General features: G+C 43.2%; 1 protein-coding gene across 5 annotated transcripts in view; it reads left to right on the forward strand.

The window, feature by feature from the left end:
* The window catches only part of PAPOLA (poly(A) polymerase alpha), a 334,417-nt gene that overhangs the window by 17,285 nt on the left and 297,652 nt on the right, over positions 1 to 19,480 (forward strand). For all 5 annotated transcript variants that reach the window (XM_029597901.1, XM_029597904.1, XM_029597900.1 and 2 more), the window contains exon 2: positions 13,358 to 13,531. In XM_029597901.1, coding sequence (XP_029453761.1) covers positions 13,358 to 13,531 — 174 coding nt within the window. The remainder of the gene's footprint in view (positions 1 to 13,357; positions 13,532 to 19,480) is intronic.

Below are 19,480 nucleotides of genomic sequence, written 5' to 3' on the forward strand. Positions count from 1 at the left end.
TCAACTTCCTGGAGTTTTGGGCAATCAGGTGCATACTATAGGCTTTCAGAGATTGGCTGTCCAACAAAATTGTTCTGATCCAGATCGACAACCAAGTAGCCATGTGGTATGTCTACAGGCAGGGAGGAATGAGATTGTATTCATGTTGAATCTAGCCCATAGTCTCCCACAAACATCTTCAAATTTACTTGAGAAGTTAAATTACAAAACAGGTTACATTAGGTTAGTAATTGCTTAAAATAACTATCATAAGAGTGCTTGTGGTGAAGGATATTGGTGATTTGGGCGAATAGAAATTTTGTCACAGTCTATTCTTTTGGTAACAGTTTTAATATAAACAAACATTTTTGTGTGCAAATCATGATCCTAGTTTTTTTTTTGTAACAGATTCAGTTTTTTTTTTTGTTTTCTTTTTTTTTAGTATAAATGGAATGTAATTAGCTCAAATTACATAAGCTGTTTTCTAGCTATAACAGAATTGAGAAACTTTGGGACTGGTGCACAATCCCCATGCTCCTTGCGGTAGTGCTAGAAATGCTATTGCAGTACATTCCCACACCTCTTTTGTGGTGGACAGAGGTGGAATTGTGGGCATGTGATTTGAATTGTCTAATTATAAAGGGTTAGCCTTAAGGTTCTTATCTGCTGTATTCTTTGTTTCAGAACCACTTGGTTCACACCGACTTATGAGACTGCATAGAGTAAAGACAAACTTAGTTGAATGTCTCATTTGAGACTTCATACCTGAGATGATTGGGCATTTTTTCTATACTGGTTAAAAGAAGTACCAGTACTGAGGAAGTGACTTCGGTGATCGGGAATGATTTTGTTAAAACACCCCATTTGACCCTCTTAAGTTTGCCGCCTCTTCTTGATTTGTGTGTTTTGCATAGGCTTCAGATAATCTATTCTGTGTAAAACGATAGACCTCAAGCAATTTTACTATCCAGAGGGTGGTAGTCTGTTCATAGTGCTAGGAGTAATGGTCCTGAGAATCATGGAGGATGATGCTGCAGGCTTAAGTGAAATTCTTAAAACAAGTTGAGTTTATGATTTAAAGAATTGAAATTGGATGACATGGGAGTCAAGTCAGATGTAGGAGTTGGTAAATGACTTGAGCGGAGATATTCTGGAAATTGGAAGGAGAGTGGAGGAGGCAGAGTCTAAGCTTGAAAACTGGAGTCAGTGGTGCACGATTTGGAGAAAAGTTTGAACTGGCTGATAAAATTGAAAACCTGGGAAATGAGTTTCTGAGTAATTTATAGAACTGGGGTGTTCCTGACAGAGGAATACTCTGATTCAGTGCAGGTAGTAAGACAAATTGGTAAAGTTATCTTGATGGTTGGTGACTACCCCAAGGAGATAGAAATTATGGTGGACCATGCCCATCATGTGCTGAGGTCTCCCAAACCTAATGCTTTGAGGGATATTGTGGCCTATCTGCATAACTGCCCAGTTAAGTAGGCTATTTTATAGTATGCAAGAGCTTTGGGCACTTTGGATTGGGAAGGCCCCCAAAGTGAATATTTTCAATATCTCTCCCCATCACATTGCAAAAGAAGCGATCCCTGTGTAGAAAGAACATACTCTCTCTGGCTCTTCTGTTTTGTATTGGCCTTTACGATTAGAGATACAACTTCAAGAATTAAAACTCTTGAAGAAGCCTTACCTGGTGAGAATAACAGCTCATATTTCTAAAGGGCCCTGGAAGTCTTACCCTGAAAAGCACTTCTATGAAGTGGCAGCGTGTAATCCCAAGGGGGAAGCCTCTATGGAGGCAGTCAGGAGGGTTCAGCAACAAAGGCCAGGGTGTCTCGATGTACTTTATTTATTTTTTTTAAATACCTGTCTGTCTTCATAGGTTTGCCAATAGTCAATTTTATGCATATGGGCTTTTGGGGGGGTAGTTTCTATATATTTTCTATATTTTTTTTCTAAGAATTGGGTGAGTTCTTGATTGCTAATATCCATGTTTTTTCAGAAGATATACACTATTTTTAAAATTTGATGTGTGGATCTTATTTGGGAGGCTGGGTGGGAATTTTGTGTGGGGAAATGTGGGTGTTGTGGGGTTTGAATTCATATTTCGAGTGGGACAGTTTCCTCTTTGATATTAACCTTTAGGAGCCTTTTCTCATTGCTTTTTAGTTTCATGGCTAAGAATATGATTCCTTTAAATGTGAAAGAGCTCATTCCTGCAGATGTTTGAGAAAATTCTTAAATATGCTTCTATTTGTTTTGTGCAAGCAACAAGAAAATGCATAAGTGACTTTTGAAATAGAAGTTATCCCCATATCTAACTTGCTTCTAGCACACTACCGAATATTTTTGGTGGAGTGGGGATGTTTTCAAGGATTTAATGGTGTATGTTGGAGGTTATTAAAGATGAAGAAGGGATATATTTACTGCTTAAGATATTTTTTCTTAGCATCTAGACAGATGAATCCAGAACCAGTGGGTTATGCACCTCTACCAACAGATGGAGACTGAGCAAAGCTGACATCACAATATATATACGCCTGCAGTGACAGCCCGCCAGTATTTTCCGTCTCCAACAGATGGTGGACATTGCATGTCCCGAATGCTTCAAGGTTTAGGAGGAGATTAATTTGCCTCACTCTCCTGTGGTGATATCTTAAGGTCCCTCCCTCAGTTGAGAATTCCTGAGGTGAGTGGCTTGGTATGGTAGTTGGCTTTTGAGCTGGCATGGACTAGCTGTAAAACAAAAAAAACAAACAAACCTGAAAGGCAAGCAGGTGCAGGAAGTTGAGCATGGTGGTAAAGGTATTTACCCTCTCCCCTTGCAGCTGGAGACCGTGCTTGTACTCAGCTGGGATGGGCTGAGCTCAGGTAACGTTTTTAAAATTAAGAGTCTTCGTGCTCAGCGAGCTAATCAATAGCCATTCTCATCTCTAGTGGTGGTCAGGGATTTTGGAGGGGGGGGGGAGGATGAGCAGCCCTTGCAGCTAGACCCCGTTGTGAGACTCGGCTGGTTCACCGCGTGGTAGGTCATGGCAGTGCCTTCACGCGCTCTGTGTGCCATTTACTGCCCACTTCAGTTCCGTTGGATCATGACTTGTGCACCCGACTGTGTGGCCTTTTTGTGCGCCTAGCTGGTTGCCCAAATTATGCATACACGTGCTTTTTTTTTATGCTCATATGCATGAGTGCATTTGTTTTTACATACATTCCCTGAGCGTTCTGTCGGAGCTCAAGTTGGGCACTTACTTTGGCACAGTGTTATGAGCCTTATCTGATGGCACCTATAGCAAAGGAACCTAAGCACCTTGCCATGTGTGTGCTTGTCATATTCGGGGATCTCAGCCTGGTGTTCCTTCTAACTTGTGTTGGTGCTGTTTGGAGGCTAGGGGGAATTACATCCCTCTGATTTTACTAAGCCCAGTTCTTCTCAGCCTGGTGTGGCAATGGAGAAAGAGCTGCCAGAAGGGTCACCTGATCTTAGAGCTCCCTTAACTAGTTCGTCAGCAGAGGAAAGTAGTTCAGTGGGCTTAGGACACTTACCCCCAGGCCTTGGCATGGACCCTTCAGTCTTTTCTTGGCAGGAATTTTTTCAAGGACTGCAGTCTTTTCTTCAGGTGCAGTCCTCTGCCCCGGCCAACCTTATCCAGACAGACAGTGAAGTCCTGTGTGCCTGGAGCTGCAGGTAAGTGTCTGAGTATTCCTGTAGCCAGTTTTCTCAATAGGGATCCAGATGGCATGGATGATGAGGCCGATCCTTATTACCTGGAGGTTGAGGAGATTTCCTCTGGGATTGGAACCTTATAGAACTCTTTTAATTTTTTTCATAGAGATGAGTTACCGGATCTCATTTCCCAAACAATGCAGATGCTGGGAGTACCTGGGACTCAATCCATGTCTGAGCCAAAGAAGAATCCCATTCTGGTTTCCTTGAGTAAAGCCTCATGTTTCTTTTCTATTATGAAGGTTATTCAAGAATTAATTGATCTTGAATGGGGTGCCCTAGAAGCAAATTTTAAAAGGGAACGATTCTTTGGACTGTACCCCCTGATTCCAGTTGTGAGAGAGCAGTTACATTTTCCAAAGGTGGATGTGCTTGTCTGTGCCGTTACCAAGTGAACTACTATTCCTTTTGAAGGGGGAGGGGCTTTGAAAAATGCTCAGGATAAAAAGAATTGAGGCTATCCTTAAGCAAGCCTTTTGAGGCAATGGCAATGACCTTGCAGATAGCTTCTTATTCTCTGGTGGCTTGCTCTTGTTTGCGACTCTCTCAGGAGGTCCATGAGTCTGATGTAAATTCCAGGGAGGTGGTGGAACCAGCAGCTGCCTTTTTGGTGGATGTGGGCTGTGATTTGGTATGCACTTCGGCCAGAGGGGGTGACTTCGGTATTTGCAGCTAGGCATCAGCTATGGCTGAGAAATTGGTCAGCCGAGTCAACCTCGAAGGCTAACCTTATGAAGTTGCCTTTTAAAGGCTCGCTTTTGTTTGGGAGTGAGCTGGAAACAAATGTGGGGAGAGTCCCCGGTTCCTCTATTATCTGAGGATAAGAAGCAAGCTCCGCTCCATGTTCCTTCAGCTCCAGAGGTCATACTAGGAGGTTGACATTTTTGGCCCTACAGAGAAGTGGCCTTTCAGAGGATTCGACCTTTAGGTAGATCTCTGTCCTTTCGTCCTGGGCGGCTCTGATAGTGGTGTACCCCGAGCCTCCCTGTGAAGATGTGCTGACCCACTTCTGAGAGCAGGAGATAGGTAGTCTCTTTTTTTTTTTTTTTTTTTATCAGAGGTGGGTCAGGATGTTCTGGAGGTGGTGATAGAGGGCTATGAGCTTGAGTTTTGAAATGTTCTTCGGGACGTGTTCATGGTGTCTCCCTGCAACTCGGCAGAAGAGGCAGGCAGTGGAGCTTAGGTTGTCCAGACTCCTCAATCAGTTCCCACATCTCAAGAAAATATGAGCCGATATTCCATTTATGTAATTGTGCCCAAGGAGGGCTCATTTCATGCCATCCTGGATCTCAAAGGAGTCAACCATCATTTGCATGTGACTCATTTTCACATGGAAACCTTGTGCTCAGTGATTTGTATGAGGCATACGTGCAAATTCCCATCCGACTAGGTCATGAACAATTTATGCATTTTGCGGTTTTGGGGCACATATGCATCCTCTTCAGCACACCCTGCTGTCTCGTTGGAGCCCACAGTCTCAAGACTATTCAATTCGGCTCCACCTGCCGATGGAAATTTGCACTCAACTGCAGTGGTGGTTAAAAGCAGATCACCTAAGGAAGGAGGTTTCCCTAAGTTCGTTGGACTGGCTAGTACTCACGACAGGTGTGAGCCTTCAAGGCTGGGGAGCTGACTGTCAGGAGCTGACAGTGCAGGGGCACTGGCGTACAGAAGAGCCTGTCTGGAACATCAATCAGCTGCAAGCCCGGGCGGTCCAGTTGGCATACTTGCAGTTCGGCGACAGGTTGCAGGGTTGAGCAGTCCGGATGTCGGTCCATGCAACGACAACCTACATCAATCGGCAGGGAGGAACCGAGCTCCAGCAAGTGTTGCAGGAAATAGACCAATTTATGAAATGGGCGGAAGTGCATCTTCAGGAGATCTCAGCTTTGCACATTGTAGGAAAAGACAACTTAAGAGCAGACGTTCTCAACAGGCAGAGTCAGGATCCAGGCAAATGGGAATTGTCAGATGAGGCATTTCAGCTAATAGTGGATCATTGGGGTCTGCAGTTTCTGATCCTGCTGGCGACTTTTCACAGTGCAAGGTTTCTCGATTCTTCATTCGCAGAAGAGATCCAAAGTCTTTGGGCATCGATGCTTTCGTGCAGGAATTGTCAGAGGACAAGCTGCTGTATGCCTTTCCCCCATGGCCCATGTTGGGCAGAATGGTTTGGAGGCTCAAGAGTCATAGAGGGATGGTGCGTCTGGTGGGTGCTCTGAAGTTTCTCAGTGTTCCTCTGGAAGTTTTCATGGTGTCTCCTGCACTTCTCCACAGAAGAGACATAAAGTGGAGTGTATATTGTGTAGGCTCCTCAGTCTGCGGGCCATGATCACAGTGCCCATGTGACAAGAAAATACTGGCAGATATTCTTTATTTTGTTGTACCCATAAAGGAGGGCTCCTTTCGCCCCATTCTGGATCTCAAGGGAGGAGTCAGCCATTTGCGAGTGATCGTTTCCGCATGGAAACCTTATGCTCTATGGTAATAGCATATAGTCATATGTTTCTTACATCTCTGGATTTGTCAGAGGCGTGTCTGCATTTTCCCATCCGGCTGGAGCATCAACTATTTTCTGCATTTCGCTGTTTTGGGACGATGACATCAGTTTTGAGCGCTTCCCTTCGGTTTGGCCACCTCACCCAGAACCTTCTCCAAGGTTATGGTGGTAGTAGCGGCACTGTTGAGAGAGGATGGCATTCTGGCTAATTTGGGCCAAGAGCATGAAAGTCTTCAGGCCTCGTGCAAGGTGATCTCCTTGCTACAGGAACTAGGTTGGGTGGTGAACTTGGCCAAGAAAAATCTGCAGCTATCCCAGACACTGAAATATCTCAGTGTTCGTTTTGACAGGAAGCAAGGCAGGGTGATCCTGCCAGCTATCTGTATTCAAAAACTGGTGTAAGTGCAACTATTGACAAACAATACACCCGATGGTGTGGTCTTATCTGCAGGTGCTCAGGTTGATGCCCTAGAGGTGATTCTGTAGGCAAAGGTGCGTATGCGTCCTCTTCAACACATGCTGCCCATTGGAGTCCAGTCTCAGGACTACTCGATTCGGCTTTAGTTACCAGTGGAGGTCAACATCCAACTGCAGTGGTGGTTGTAAGCAGATCATCTAAAGAAGGGCATTTCCCCTACAAACACCGAATTGACGAGTACTCACGAAGGATGTGAGCCCCCTGGGTTGGGGGCTTACTGTTGGGAGTTGATGGCGCAGGGGTACTGTAGTAAAGAGGGGTCTCTGGAGTATCAATCAGCTGTTTGGTTGGCATGCTTGCGATTTGTTGACCACTTACAGGATCGAGTGGTCCAAATGATGTCAGACAATGTGACAGCTGTGGCTAACATCAATCGCCAGGGAGACACCAAGAGCCAGCAAGTGTTGCAGGAAATAGTCCAACTCATGGAATGGGCGGAAGTATATTATGAGAGGTCTAGAATGGGTTAATGTGAATCAGTTATTTAATCTTTCGGATAATAGAAAGTCTAGAGGGCACTCCATGAAGTTAGCATGTAGCACATTTAAAACTAATCGGAGAAAGTTCTTTTTCACTCAACGCACAATTAAACTCTGGAATTTGTTGCCAGAGGATGTGGTTAGTGCAGTTAGTGTAGCTGTGTTTAAAAAAGGATTGGAGAAGTTCTTGGAGAAGTCCGTTACGGTAACTTAATAGCAGGTATTTTTCGCTCCATAAGACGCACTTTTTTCCCCTCAGAAGTGGGGGGAAAATGTCTGTGCGTCTTTTGGAGCAAATATAACCCCCCCTCCCCCATCCCAACCCTTTAAATTTAATTAACTACAACTCCCCACCCTCCTGACCCCCCCGCTGGACCACCAGGGACTTTTGGCAGGTCTTGGGGGAGGGGGGGTGTCAGGAGGGTGGGGGGTTGTAGTTAATTAAATTTAAAGGGTTTGGATGGAGGGTTTTTTTTGTATTTGGTTTTCCCCACAAAGAGAACGATAAAAGTTTTCTGATCTGGGGAGTGGATTGAAATGGCCCTCCCTAGACCTGAAAATGAAATGGGGACAATTTTATGCACTCCCCTAATTTACTCCATAAGACGCACAGATGCCCGGGAACAGAGCTGGTTTAGCACACCATTTTTATTTATTTTTTTTAAATTTTCCCCCTCTGAATCCTAGGTGCGTCTTATGGAGTGAAAAATACGGTAACTTAGAAAATAGCCACTGCTATTACTAGCAACAGTAGCATGGAATAGACTTAGTTTTTGGGTATTTGCCAGGTTCTTATGGCCTGGATTGGCCACTGTTGGAAACAGGATGCTGGGCTTGATGGACCCTTGGTCTGACCCAGTATGGCATGTTCTTATGTAGGAGATCTCAGCCTCACACATTGCAGGAAAAGACAATGTATGAGTTGACTTTCTCAGCTGACAGTCTGGATTCAGGAGAATGGGAATTGTTAAATGAAGCGTTCCAGCTCATAGTGTGAAGCTGAAGCCTCCCGTTTCTAGACTTGCTTGTGACATCACAACGCAAAGGTTCCTCGCTTCAATATTCAATGGTATTTAACCATGAAGGTCGGTATAGAAAAAATGTTAAATAAATAAATAAATATCAGGAGAGATCTGAAGACTTTGGGCATCCCTGCCATTGTGCAGAGTGGCCGGAAGGGAAGCTTCTATATGCCTTTCCCCTTTGGCCCATGTTGGGCAGAAAGATTCTGAGGATCGAGAGAGACACTGGGTTGGTGCTTCTGGTAGTGATAGATTGGCCCAGGAGGCTGTGGTATGCAGATCTGCAGAGGCTTCTGGTGGACCCTCCTCTCTGATTACCAGTCCACAGGGGTCTGCTACGGCAGGGGCCTATTCTTCACGAAGATCAGATTTGATTTTTATCTTATGGTATGGCCCTTGAGAGGGCTCGGTTGCTGAAGTGTGGATATTCCACTACTGTGATTCACCTTGCTTCAAATGCGAAAGTTATTCACTTCCTTAGACTATGTTAAAGTGTGGCGAGTGTTTGAGGCTCGATGTGAGGAATGAGGGGGTTCATCCTCGTTCGGTTAAGAGCCTGCTTATTTTGGAATTTTTGTAGGACAGGTTGATTAAAGGCTTGGCACTTAATTCCTTGAAGGTACAGATGGCAGCTTTTGCCTGTTTCCGAGGTCAGGTGAATGGTGAACCCTTGTCAGCCCATATGTATGTGGCCTGGCCTGGTTCTTGAAAGGCGTAAAGCATCTTGTGGTTGCCAGTGGCCTTGTGGAGTCTTAATCTAGTTCCTCCTTGAGGTTACTTCTTGAGGATAGTGTTCTCTGCATAGTTTCCGAACTGCAGGCTCTGTCCTGCCGGGAACCATTCCTGCAGGTGACTCCGGGAGCAGTCCAGCTGTGAACAGTCAGTCTTTTTGCCGAAGATGGTCTTGGATTTTCCCTTGAATCAATTGGTTTCTCTGCCAATGCCGGACAGGGAGAGAGATGTGGATTAATATAGTCTGTTATGGACCTTGGATGTCAAGTGGCATATCATGAGTATTTGGAGGTTCTAAACTTCTCAGGAAGATGGACTGGCTGTTTTATACTCCACAGTGTGGGTAAACGGTGAGCCAGCGTTGCGGGCTACGATAGCCCACTGGGTTAAGGAGGTTATCGTGGACACGTGGATGCTGAGCAGATATTCCCTAGTCTGGTTAGGGCTCATTCTACTAGGGCTCAGGCAGCGTCATAAGCGGAGATTAGATGGTCTCCCATTGAGATTTGCTGAGTTGCAACTTGGTCCTCCTTACACACCTTTTCCACGCATTACCGCCTGAATGTGCAGGCCCTAGGGGGACACTCAGCCTTTGTGCATGCAGTGTTGATCGGACCGTAGGCAGTCTCCCAACCTGTTTGGGAGTATCTTTGGTACATCCCACTGGCCGTGGATTAATCTGTCTGAATGCTGAGAGAGGAGAAATTATTTACCTGATAATTTCCTTTTCTTTAATGAAGACAGGTTAATCCACCTTCCTGCCCTTGGCTGCCGGATGGTAGTGCTGTTGTCATCCTGAATGGCTGCGTTTCCAGGGATTACTGGTAAGTGTCAGATCCAGTTCCTAGATTATTTTTGTCTGAGCTCAGTTTTCCTGTTAACTGAGTACTTGAATGGTTGTCTAATAGTTATGATCATGTATTTAGTTGACTCTTACAGAGAATACTGGTGGGCTGATGTTGCTGCGTCAGCTTTGCTCAGTCTCCATTTGCTGGTACAGGTGTGTAACCCACTGGTCGTGGATTAACCTGTCTTCATTAAAGAAAAGGAAATTATCAGGAAAATAGTAATTTCTCCTGTCATACAACTGTAAATTTGCAATTTTTAAATATTACCCCAACCATCCTCTTTCCTATCTCCCTCCTGCCCTTTATCCATCCCTGCTGAATTCCCCCAAAAAACTCCAAACTCAACACCACGAACATTCCAACTGAAACCAGCCCCACCCCCTCCAATTCCCTTCCCCATTCACACATTGACCCTTTCACACTGCTACCCAAACCATCGGGCTGATACAGTAAGGTGCGGTAGAAGGAGGTGCGTTAGTGCCCGGCGCACCCGCGTTTGCCGCACGCACAGTTCGGATCACCTACCGCTCGATACTGTATTTAAATGGCATGCAAATGCAAGCCGCGTCCAATGCACGTCCATGAAGTGCAATCCATTTTACTGTATAGGCGCTATACAGCGCCTATACAGTATCCTGGGTGCGCTGGTACCTGTCATTTCAAACGTCATTTCAAATGACGTTTGAAATGACAGGTACCAGGAAGTGGATGGTTCTCCTATAGACCCCGCTGCCTTGAGCGCCCGGCACCAGCAAGCCCCAGCAGCCGGCGATCGGAGGCAGGGAGCTCAACAAAGCACCCTCCTTCGGACGGACAAGAGAGACTAAATTTCACAGTCCCAACCCAAGCTAAGCCCCAGCAGAGAGAGATGAAATTTCATAGACCCAAGCCAAGCCCCAGCAGAGAGAGATGAAATTTCACAGTCCCAAACCAACCCAATCCAAGAACCAGCAGAGAGAGACGAAATTTCACAGTCCCAAACCAACCCAATCCAAGAACCAGCAGAGAGAGACGAAATTTCACAGTCCCAAACCAACCCAATCCAAGCCCCAGCAGAGAGAGATGAAATTTCACAGTCCCAAACTTTCCCCCAGCCCCCGCTCACCTGCCCTGGCCGCGGCCACGCAAGCCCCCAGCAGCAGCAGTAGAAGTAGAAGGGCAGCAAGAGAGAGCGGCTTCAGCAGCCCTGCTGGCGAAGGATGAATACGTGCATGCCTGTACGTCCAATATGGGCGCTCAAGGTAGCGAAGGCGCATGCACACACGCTGAGACCGGCTGGATGTCGGAGGTCATGGCGTGTGCACATGCGCCTTCGCTGCCTTGAGTGCCCATATTGGACCTACAGTGGTGCACGTATTCACCTTCGCCGGCGGGGCTGCTGAAGCCGCTCTCTCTCGCCGCCCTTCTATTTCTACTGCTGCTGCTGGGGGCTTGCGTGGCCGCGGCCAGGGCAGGTGAGCGGGGGCTGGGGGAAAGTTTGGGACTGTGAAATTTCGTCTCTCTCTGCTGGGGCTTGGATTGGGTTGGTTTAGTTTGGGACTGGGCGGCTAAGTACGAGAAGCATTTTTTTTTCTGTGGATTGGGTTGGTTTGGGACTGGGCGGCTAAGTTCACCACACTAATGCCAGTGTCAGGGTAGGCGGTAAATTAGTAGGTTAAAGACGCGGCAAGATAGCAGGTTAAAAAGGCGATAGTCGGGGCACACTTTACTGTATGGGAGGGAATAGCTAATCGGATCTTTAACATACATATACATGCCGCGGGCGGAAAGGGAAACGCGTCGAGTTAAAAAAGCGGTAAGGATCGGTAAAAGCAGTGAATCGCGGGTTAGACTTGTGTGGCCAAATTGTGAGTACGCAGCGGGTTAGAAACGGGGTAACTGCGGCCGCGCTTTACTGTATCGGCCTGCATGTAAGCTTCATACCCTCCCAGTTTCACCCTCCTTTCCATCCAAACATTTCAAATCCCTCAGCTCAAAGAAAGTTGGGATCCCCAGACAGAAATGTTGTCCAGTGATCACAACTTAGGGTTGGAACTAAAAAAACAGAACCAAAAAAACTTAAAAATAAAATAAAAATAAAAAAACCAAAACAGCTGGATCTTGGATAATTCGAAACAGGGCCCATGTCCAGAAAAATAAAGACAAAAAATATAAAAAATAATAATGGCTGTCTTTTCGAAAACACAACGCCAATCCTCACCTTCCAAAGTTTCTAGAAAAAATGTCCTGGGATTGGCATACTTAAGCCTAGTTTTAAAGGCTTTCTAGTTGATGTCCCTTAGTTGTTTGGGGGAAACTGGTCAGTGTTGTATTAAGAATTTGATTTTATCAATGCGACAGTTACATTTTCATATCTGCAGTGTTTCTTACATGGATAAAGATTCGTTTTACAAGTGAATAAAACTTCTTTCATTTTATTTATTTTTTAATAAGTAGTACACAACTAAGCATTTGTAGTTAAAAGCATGGTGAGAAAGATGAGGTGAAAGCCTAATTCTCAACTCAAGTTCCTCATGAACTACAGTTTATTTAAACATTGCTGAAACCTACAGTATATTTGAAATTTTAATCTTCATTGTAAATACAGGATTTTACACTATATTGGTTTACCAATGATTCAGTCAAGAGGAGGATGGGGGGTCTTGGCACCAGTCTTGCTCCTCTTACATTTCCACCCCAGACATACCTCCAGCCCTCTGCTTCTTTCTAACCCCATCCCTGGTGCTTTTCAAATTCAGACACAGTGCCAGTTTCCTTTCTTTTACACACGTTCTGAGTTGATGCCCTCTAGCTCTTCCCTGTCTCACCCTACCCTCTCCATCCAATCGATGTCATCTCTTGCTGCTCAACCTGTTTAGCTCCTAGAGCACCTAACACTAACCCTCATGGCCTCACAGTGCCTCCTAAATACAGTGTAGCCAAGGCCGTGGCCCATCGCTTCCACTGTAGTACTAAGTGCTCTGCTGACTCGGCCCTCTGTTGGCATACCTGAGTGATAACTGTTTGCCTTGTGCTTTTACACCATGAGCTCTGCCCTTTCCCTGCCTACAGAGCCACAACCACTGTCTCTTCATCCTACTTCTCCCCCAGCCCCGGATGCCTTTCATACACATCCAGCTTCCCAATCCTGCATTCTGCAGGTCCATCGCCAGACCTCTCTCCCATCTTACCCGAGGCCAAGTGCTAGTCTTTGTGGGCAGAAGTGATGCCCCTTCAATCCTGCTCTGCCAATATCATCAGGTATTAGGCTCACTCTCTGGTCGTACTGCACAAAGCCTGCCTCTGAACACTAACATTGCTATGCATGGCAAAAATAGATATATTTAAAAAATAGAAGCAACCTTCAAATTAGGTAAAAGAGCAGTAGAAATGAGAAATAGGAAAAGTTTCAGCAATTTTATGTGCTTTTAAGTTTTTTTTTTGTTTTGTTTTTTTTTTTAAATCTTTTAAAAATATTCTGAGGCCATTCCTCAGCATGTGGACAGGACAGTAGCTAACCGGGTCTGTAACATCAGTTTAACCTGTTTTTGTACATATAAGCTGCTGTAAAATGTTCTTGGATGCTTATGTTTAATTTTTATGCAATTTCTTTTAGTCCGGTTACAACCCAGGGATCACAACAAACACAACAGGCACAGAAGCATTATGGCATTACCTCACCTATCAGTTTAGCCGCTCCTAAAGAAAGTGACTGTATACTTACACAGAAATTAATCGAAACCTTAAAACCTTTTGGTGTGTTTGAAGAAGAGGAAGAACTGCAACGCAGGTGAGTAGTAGCACTGATAGGATTCAAAGTAGCACAAGTATACCAAAATCCTAAAAAAAAAATTGTCATATTTTAAGCTCATCAATCTTCTGTATAGCAAGCGTTTATCCTGAAAGACTGAAGCTGCCTTTGTTTTCCCTTTTTTGGTGAGAATGTCTACGCAGGAAATGTGCATTGCACTCAGACTATGAATTAGGACCTATTACAAGAATTTTGCTAGGAAAAGGTAAATGTGTATAATTTAACAACCAGATCTTCATATGTACACATCCACTAGCCCTTAAAGGAGAGAACGTGGGGCATGTGTATGTGTGTAAACACACCGTTGTGCTCATAAGTTTACACCCCCCAGCAGAATTTGCAAGATGTGTAGCATTTTAAGAAAAGATGAGTGATCAGACAAAACATGTCTATTCTTAATATGGTTCAAATTAAAACTATTATGCATCTCAGAAGACCACAATCATTAAACAACTCATAGCAATAAGGGAAATAATAAAATGGTGGTTCAAAAGTTTACTTACTCTTGAATGTTTGGGCTGATAATATATACTCAAGTTGACACTCACAGGTTGAGATGGCAATGAAGGGTAGGTATCCACAACTGTGCCTTCTCTGATTTTAATTAATGTCTGTGTATAAATAGTCAATGAGTTTCTTAGTTCTTGAGAAACCCTTGTGCATTTCCTCTAGACTACACTGACTTTGGTTATTGAAGCATGGGGAAAGCAAAAGTAGTTCAACTTTATAAATCAGGAAAAGGACATAAAACAAAATCCAAAGATTTGAAAATGCCAATCAGTACTGTTCAATTTCTGATCAAGAAGTGGAAAATTATGAATACAAAAAGATCTTAAAGTAGCTTTCGAAACTGATTAAGCCTCTTGACAAGATGAGTAGCCTGACAGTCATATGTGATTAAAGATCAAATTGTAGTTAAGTAACTGTTTTTGATTTTATGTATGTATTTGGTATTTTAATTTATGAATATGAACTTTGTGAATTGCTGTGATTGTCTAACAGAACGATAGCATATAAATAAAATGAATGGGTTCGGTTAATACCAATGTAGACCAAGAAAGATTTCACACACAATTGCCAGGAAAATTTATTGTGACGCAAAGAAACTACAAGCAACTTCTGCTGAAATGCTGGCTTTTCTGAAACAAAATGGTGTAGGTGTTCCAGCATGTACAATAAGTAGGTACTTGAACAAAAATGGGCTGCATGGAAGAGTTGCCAGAAAAAAAAAGCCATTGCTGTATCTGCGTCACAAAACAGCCCATTTACAATACGCCAAACAGCAACTAGAGAAGCCTCAAAATTTCTGGAATAAAATAATTTGAGACCAAAATTAAATTGTATGGTCACAACCATAAATGCTGTGATAAGCACACCATCTCTTCTGTGAAACATGGAGGTGATTCTCTGCTGTTTGGAGGGGTGAGCTACAGCGGCACAGGGAATTTAGTCAAAATGAATGCAGCATCTTACCTGAAGATATTGGAAGAGAATTTGTATTCATCATCCAGGAAACTGCACATGGGGCGCACTTGGACTTTCCAACATAATGATCCAAAACATAGGGCCAAGTCTTTTCAGTGACTGCAGCAGAAGAAAGTGAAGGTTCTGGAATGGTCATCACATTTGCCTGACCTAAACATCATTGAAGTACTTTGGGGAGAACTGGAACATGCAGTTCATACTAGAAAACCAAAGAATTTACATAATCTGGAGACTTTTTGCCAAGAGAAATGGGCAATATACCACATGAGAAAATAAAGGGCTTCATTCATAACTATCACTAAAGGTTGCAAACTGTCATCAATACATAAGAAGTAAGGAATGTAAACTTTTTTTGAACAGGACCATTTTATTTCCTTTATTGCTATCATTTGTTTAATGATTATGCTATTCTATGATGCATAATAGTTAAATTTGAGCTACATTAACAATAAGATGTTTTATCTGATCACTCAAGTTTTCTTAAGATGCTACCATGTTACAAATTCTTCCAGGGGAATGTAAACTTATGAGCACAACTGTGTGTGTGTGTGTGTGTGTGTAAACATAATTGGCACAATTTCTTTAAAAAAAAAAAAAAAAAAAGTAATGCATAAATGTCAAGAGACCTGCATTCTATATTATGAGAAACTAGTAATAAACTCAGAGAAGTTGTAATGGGCTCAAGATTTCTCAGTTACAAAAGCTTTACAATCTATTTCATGTATCAAGATTTTTTTTTTTATAAATTCTCCTAATTTTCCTAAATTCAACAGATATCTGAAAAAAGAAAAAGTTGTTCCATTCACTCCACCACTCACACCATATATAACGCAGATGGTATTAGATAATCATTTACATGCATTTACATTGCCGAAAGAACATAAGTTTCAACCTTTGTTTTCCACTGTTAAGAGAATGTTGTAACCACTTCAAGTGGCAAGCAACAAATCAATACTTGTCTAAAATTGTTCGCAGGATTTAATAAATGAACTATGCATTTTCAATTTCTTATTGCACATGTATAAGTGGCAATGCACGCCTCAATAAGTAACTTTTTAAGAATGCCACAATGAGTTGAAGCAGTATATTGAACTTTATGGTGAAATCCAGTCAAGATGTTTTCCTTATTTAAATGGCTGTTATAGTCCTTTATATTGGTCCCCTGATGAAGCCCATGGTAGGGTAAAATGAAGGTCTTTGCAAGGGTCTTGTTAATGTCTGATAAAAGTCGGCAAACAGTCCCAATGCTTGTTTTGTGACATCTTACAGTAGCCATTGAAAAATGTATATATGTATGCACAGCCTCATTTTAGTATGGAGCACATTTCTGTTAGATTTGATTATTAAAATATCTATTTTTAAATTTGCTACTAAGGAAATCCTGTTTTTGAAAACATCTGTTTAGTCCTTTCTCTAAGGACAAGCAGGATGGCAGTATTCACACATGGGTGAGATCATTGGATGGAGCCCGGCCCAGAACTTTAATCTCAAAGATTGTAGAGCTTTTAAACATGCCCTTCTGAGCACGTGCAGCTGAGGTTATCACACTGCCTCATAGGTGCAGAGTTACCTCTGTCTGGGGTGTGTGTGAGAGACAGAGACTGGTCATAGGGTTTAATTGGGGTGTGTGTGTGTGTGTGTGTGTGAGAGAGACTTGTGGGCCCTAAAGAAGAGGACCGCGAGGACAGAGCTTCAGCCGCTGCTGCTCCTGGTATGTGCTTTCAAGGGAAAGGAGTAGGAGAGTTGCTGGAGAGGGTAAGTAAAGGTGGCATTTGAAGTTTATTTTTATTGATTGACTGCCATTTTAATTATTGAGTATTATGTGATGTCTGCTGTTTTGAAATATTTTATTGATATTTGGACAATTTTTAATTTTTATGAGTTTTAATTGTTTGACCTTATTCTGTTCATCAGCTGTTTCGAAACATTTATTAATATAGTTTTACAATTATTTCTGGGTGGGAATCTATAGCAGCTTGACTTGTTCTGTTTTCCTAATAAGAGGTGTATTAGTGTTTAGGACCTGATTTAATATTTGTAGTGTTGCCTTTTCATAGATAGGGTTGTTATGTCTTCCATAATGCGGGTGTAACTGTGCAGATTAATTTCTGTGCATTATTGCAGATCCTGGGACTGTTAGGTGCTATATTTCTCTTTCCATTTCTCCAGGTTTATATTGCATGCACAGTGACTTTTTTTGGTTTTCCATTCCAGTTTGTCTCCATATTTATAATGTGTGGTCTTTCTGTACTTGGTGAAGGTCAGTTCTGGGTGTGTGACCGAGGTGAGATATTTTACTAGCATGTAGGCATTTGTATCAATTTTATTTGTTTTTTTCTCAATAGGATATGCATTAGTGGTAAATTATTGCCTTTTCATAAGGAGGGCTATTGTGCCTGGTAGTTAAGGGAGTTTGATTTGCTTTTACTGAGATGTCATCAGAACCAGAATATCTTTTATTTTTTTGCTTGGTGAGTTCTATGGGTAATGCCCTAGTTCTGCTCTGCATCCATTGTTGGAGGTCAAGGGGGTTCCCGTGGATGCAGTGTGTATGCTTACATAAAGCCTGTGACTGTCACATGTTCAGTGTGTCATGCATGTGAGAAACATCTGTCAGGTGTGTCCTGGCCGAAAAAGGTTGAGAACCACTGTCTTAGAGTATACCTGTAGGGAATGGTTCTCCACATTTCCCTGTTTTCCCCAAATTCTGGCTAGTGCTGCCTGTTGACCAAAGTGCCTTCCTGTTCACATGAGCTACCCTTGCCAGGGTGGAGCATGGGTGAACTTCAGGCCTACCTTAACTACTTACTCAGATTTTTGGGCTAGCGATCCCATTTCAGGGATTGCCTTTCATCCCCTGACACTTTTGACGTCTGTCCTGGGTGGTTAGGTCTGTTTGGTCTTCCACAGACCTGGCTGTTGCTGCTCCTTCTTCCAAGTGTTGCTTCGGTTTTTCTGCTCATTGTACCTATCAGCCAATATTGGGTGTGCTTCTGCAAATACATTCTGTCCTTCAGATGTCAGTGGACTGCATTCTGGAGGGCTCTCTGGCCCCAGTTGACTTTTTTGTTATCTTGTAACACCAAAGAAAACTTGCGGTCTTTGTCCAAGGGATTTCTCTTGGTGGGTTCTCTATGCCTTTTCTTGTATCCAGGAAGATCTAGGACAACTGTCACTACCAGAGTTCATTGATCTGAGACCTTAACTGTAATATTTTCCATGATGCAAAGTATCCTTGTTAGAATTCACATCACATCCCTGCCTTAGGTGCCTCTGCTACACATCGTGGTTTTGTCTGTCTGTTCTATGGTTTTCTTTTATGTAGAACCCCTGTTTTCCCACCTAGACCCATTTTTGGGTCAGCTGCCTCTCAGGCAAAGGGAAGAAAGGTGGTGCTTTCAGCATTGTGGGGTTTCCCACTTTGTGCTGTTTAGGCAGCTTATAGCTTAGAAATCACTTGTGTGAGGACTGCCATCCTGCTTATCCTCTGAGAAAGCAGAGTTGCTTATCTATAACAGGTGTTCTGTGAGGACACCAGGATGTCAGTCCTCATGAAATCCACCCGCCTCCCCTGGGATTTGGTTTCTCCATGTATTAGCTATATCATGGAGTGAGGTACTCTGCCTAGGGGCAGGTTGATAACTACAGCTGCCCATGCTCAGTAGGGCATATTTGAAAGTTGTGGAATCTTTGAGATCAGTTCTGGACTGGGCTTCATCCAATATCACCCATGTGTGAGGACTGACATCCTGCTGTCTTCAGAATACCTGTTACAGGTAAGCAACTCTTTCTCTACTCCTCACTAGAAATATAAGGAAATGGAGGCAGTGCCATGATTTATGTATCTCTTATATTTCTACATGTGAAGTATGAATATAGCACAAACAGTGAGGGCTTAAATGAAGTTTTAAAAACAATTGTCATAAATTGCAATGTTTTTTGCGTTTCCGTATATGCAGCAATAGGGGGAATAAAATAGAAGGAATGAAAGTAGATTCTTAAAGCTAGGAGGTTGCCTATTTTTTGCTATGTAGCATGGCATGCTTAAGTATGTTTGATTTTGTTTCAGCAAACATACCTGTACAATTCTTGTTTGCATTCTTTGCAAGTTATATTTTATTAGACCAATGAATTTGATCTTTTCTGTCAGTATAGATCCCAAAATCTGTTTTCAGATCTATCTCCAAGTGCTATATGCTGTAACATTTTGTGTAATCTTCATTTTGGTCCAGCAGTGTATATTACAACCTGTAAAGAATCATTTTTTTTCCCCTGCAGTTAAGCAGGCTGAATTAGCCATGCTGTCTGTGAATGTCCCTCCGGGGTGGATAGGCAGAGCTTGACAAAGATGACAGAGCTTGCTCTGTGTGCAGCTGTGCTTCCTTTCCCGTGTGACTCCATTTTCTGCTCAGTCTGTTCTTTCTGCGCTGCAGGCTGCATGCA

Source organism: Rhinatrema bivittatum, chromosome 4 (assembly GCF_901001135.1).
Source record: "Rhinatrema bivittatum chromosome 4, aRhiBiv1.1, whole genome shotgun sequence".
NCBI classification, from domain to species: Eukaryota; Metazoa; Chordata; class Amphibia; order Gymnophiona; family Rhinatrematidae; genus Rhinatrema; species Rhinatrema bivittatum.